Source organism: Fulmarus glacialis, unplaced genomic scaffold (assembly GCF_000690835.1).
Source record: "Fulmarus glacialis isolate BGI_N327 unplaced genomic scaffold, ASM69083v1 scaffold23787, whole genome shotgun sequence".
NCBI lineage: Eukaryota > Metazoa > Chordata > Aves > Procellariiformes > Procellariidae > Fulmarus > Fulmarus glacialis.
The window spans coordinates 324-4,143 of NW_009222956.1; the positions used below are offsets into that span (position 1 = coordinate 324).

Sequence of the window (3,820 nt, forward strand, 5' to 3'; positions counted from 1 at the left end):
GAGCCTCCACCCATCCCACGGGTGACTCAGAAGCATGGAGGACCCAGACCCTGCCAAAACCCCAGATCTACTTCGTGCTTTGCCCCCGATGGTACCAGCCCAGGTGAGGAGAGACCCCGGGTTAGCCCCCCCCAGCCTGAGCTGGGGTGCAAGGGAGCCTGGTGCTGCGGGCATCCCCCAGCCCCGGGGAAGGGCTGCAGCAGGGTGCACCCGGGCTGGTGCCCTCCCCGTGGGACACGGGGCTGGGAAAGGGGTGCAAGGCCATGGAGGGGGGGCAGAGGCTTCTCCTGCCCTGCTCATCTGCAGCACTGCCCAGGCAGGAGCCCCTCCACATCACCGAAGGCTGTGGGAAGCAGGGAGGGGGACAAGCCCTGCGCACACAGAGGTGACAGGGCACCAGGCCCCCTTCCTTCGCCCCAGCCTGCGCCGAAGGAGGCAGAAAAGACGGGGAGTTTGCGAAGCAGTGAGGGGCACAGCTCCGTGCTATAAGAGATTCAAGTAAAGGCAGGTTCTCTGGGGTCTGGTGTGTACAGACAGCCCCATCCCAGACCCCATGCTGGAAATCTCTTTATCGAGCTTCCCATACATCCCAAACTCCTGAGGCACCTCTGGGGAGAGCAGCTCGACACAAACATTGTATTAAAATATCTGCAAGTTCATGGAAACCCCTGGTCACTTCAAGACCGTTTTCTAAACCTGTGATAATTTGAACGATGAGTTGAGGAACATGCCCAACCCACCAGCTCAAAGCGATCAAGGAGCCGTGAGCCCCAGGGGGGGCTGGACTGGAGCCTGTCTCCAACATGCATTTGGTTCCTTGATCCCCATCTCCTTTCTCATTTCCTTCCTGATCCCCCAAAGTGCAGGGAGCAGGGGGGTAGCCACAGCCTGGGGGGCACATGGGGGAGCCCAGGGCCTGCTGTGCTCAGCACGGCTGCAAAAACACCCGACGCGCCTTTGCCACGGGCAGAGATCACCTGCTCTTGCAAAACAGACTTTTTGCTGGCCAGAAGCTGGTGACACCCACCCGCAGAGGGGGCCGAGGCCCCTCTCCAGCGTCTGCTGCGCCAGGGTGATGGCACAGAGGAAGGGGTGGCCTTGGGGAAGATTAAGGCAGTCACACACATAGAAATCAGGTGCCCTTCGATACTTATCTGCTCATGCAGATGGCCAGGGTGCTGCGGCCAGCCCCACACTTTAGGTGATGGCTGGCAAAAGAGAAAGAGCTTTTAACATAAGGGCTGGCAAGTTCCAGCCTGGGCTTTGGCCACCTTCCAGCTGCTGCCCTTGATCAAGGGAAAAAACATGCCCTTTCACCCTCTGTTTTGCAAGAAACAGAAGCACCACCAGCACGGAGAGCCATGCCGGGAGGGGAACTGTGCCAGCAGCGACAAAGTCCCCTCAGCCCATCTCTGAAGGAAGCCGCAGCCAGGGCGCTTGGTGGAGGTGGCGGCAGACAGCTACCACTGTCCCCCACTGTGGCTTGAGTAACTGCTGTGAGGTACTGGGGGGGCAGGGAGAGGCGCATTTTCATGCACCAGGAAAAACAAGGACTCGAAGTTTCAAGCGCAGACAATGACACTGAGTTACTCCGAACCACACGCTCCTGGCGCAGGTTCTGGCTTGCGGGGAGCTCCGTGCCTTTCACTCTCAGGGGAGGTCGGAGCTCTGCAGTCTGGTGGCAGATCATCACCCACTTTCACGCTGGTCTTCACCCACCCGTGACCTCTGCAGACAGCAGTTCACAGCCCTCAGCTGCAAGGACCATGAGGCATGTCCTGGGCAGGCTGGACTCCGGTTCATGTGCAACTTTCAACTCAAGCTGCTCATTGCAGGGTATGAAGCGCAAACATCAAACTGGTCCCAGTTCAGACAGCCTGGATGCAAGGCTCTGTCAGCACACAGGTTATCCAAACGGCGTATGTTATCTCCAAACAGCAAACACGCCCATCGCAGGATGTTGGTTTTTTATAAAACTGTAACTAAAGGAACTGTGGAGCAAGTGCTCCCTACACTCCATCTGACCCCTGATACCTCCCAGCTGCCCACATGCAGCCATCTCACCTCAAGTCCATGTCTACAAATGTTTACAGGAGAACCCATGCTGACCGTAACACCTCCTCCAGGCTTGCTCCCTTCACAGTGACAGGTCCTGTTCCCACCACGCAGCCCTTACTGCAGCGGCCCCTGTAACCGCAGAGAATTAAGGCTGACTTAATGCTCTACACTAGCTGCCCGACTAGAGACTTCAGGGAAAAAAAAATCCTTCCCAGCTGCACGATCAGAGATTCACGAGCCCCACAAAATCTGGTCCTGTCTGACTGGGGACTGGGATTTTAACCTTATGCTCAGATGCCACTGTCGGGTCATTCTGGCCAGCCGCTGGCCCTCAGCTCAGGTCTCCTATGATGCAACGCCGTGAACGTTAGGCTGCTCTTGATAAATTCAGGCAACAGTCTGCTGGAGGGAATAAACAGATCATCACAACAGGTAACAGAAAACCTCAGGGAACATAGGTGGTAAACACAATGAGGGTAGAGTGGAGAAAGAAGTCACTGATGGGCACCAGTTCAGTACAGCACCTCTCAAGAGCTCTCAGGGCACCGTCCGACTCGCATGGAGCCCGGACGAGGCACTTCTGCACCCAGGGCGCAGCACGGGCAACGCAGACACCTCCTTGCCTGATCATGGGGAAAGGTTGCAGATCGCTGCCTGCAGCACAAAATGCATTTTCATCTAGCGGAACAGCTTGGTGACAGACAGGCCTACAAGGAAACTAAAACAAGTTACAAGTTATTTAAAACAACAAAGTAAGCACTTTATTTCCATTAAGCATGTTGTTTTAGTATCACAATGGAATGATGAGAAAACGTTTAAAAAAACCAAAAAAGTCTCTAATCCCCACAAACGGCAGGGAGGTTTTCAAGGCAATTTAAAAACAAAGGGAGTGACAGAAGTGCCAAAACAGTCCCAACATCACGAGTCTCCTCCTCCGAGAACTGGGCAGGGGCAGGAAGGTGGAATGACACGAAGGTACGAATGTCTGAAGTAGTCTTTGGCGCTTCTGCCTCATGTTTGATACGTACATGATCTCTCAAGACAACTCCACAGAAATCTCTGGACGCAACAAAGTGCTACGTTAGTAGAACAAAACCCCAGCGAGAGGACTTTCCGTACAGTTGAGATGCCCTGCGGTTGGGCGTTAAGACACATCCTGCAGACAGTGCTGACTCCAGCTGGGGGCCTTTGGGTTGGGAGAGGAAAAAAAGGAAGCGTGGTGCGTGAATTCAAGAAGATGTGCCCATGTGCAAGACACCGCGTCCTGCAGTACTGACAAAACCAGGGAGGAGAGAAGGTGGTGGCAAAACGAAACATGGATCCGTTCCCTACAGTGATCAAAACACGAGTCCAGTGCAGTAACTATAGTTTCACAGTTCCAGGGGGCAAACTGTCATTGCAGAGTCTGTAGTAACGCAGGTCATTCACCAGTCTGTGCACATTCTGGGTAAATGATGGCAGATCCTGGAAAAGATCAAACAACACACTGTACTGCAAACAGCATAATACCTCCAAGCACTGTCTTACAGTGGAGAGCAGAAAGGAACCGAGAGGGCCAGACACCCACATGTCTTTTCATACATGAGAACAACAGACCCCTTCCTCCAGAGTCTGAGCCCAGGAAACCCACGTTTCTGCAGCCCACGTACAGGGAGCAGAGACGGCTCCAGAGCTGACTACAGAGATCTGGGCTCTGTTCACGGCACCGGTTTCTCGGCGTGCAGTCAGGCGCTACACGAACGGTCACGACTCGGCCATCTGC

At 54.6% G+C, this 3,820-nt stretch overlaps 1 protein-coding gene across 1 annotated transcript in view; it reads right to left on the reverse strand.

Moving 5' to 3' along the window:
* Positions 1–3,090: 3,090 nt before the first annotated feature.
* XPO6 (exportin 6) overlaps positions 3,091–3,820 on the reverse strand; it is a 39,940-nt gene continuing 39,210 nt past the window's right edge. The window contains exon 23 of the mRNA XM_009581642.1: positions 3,091–3,522. Within this exon, the coding sequence (XP_009579937.1) occupies positions 3,421–3,522 (102 nt within the window). The 3' untranslated portion in view covers positions 3,091–3,420. The remainder of the gene's footprint in view (positions 3,523–3,820) is intronic.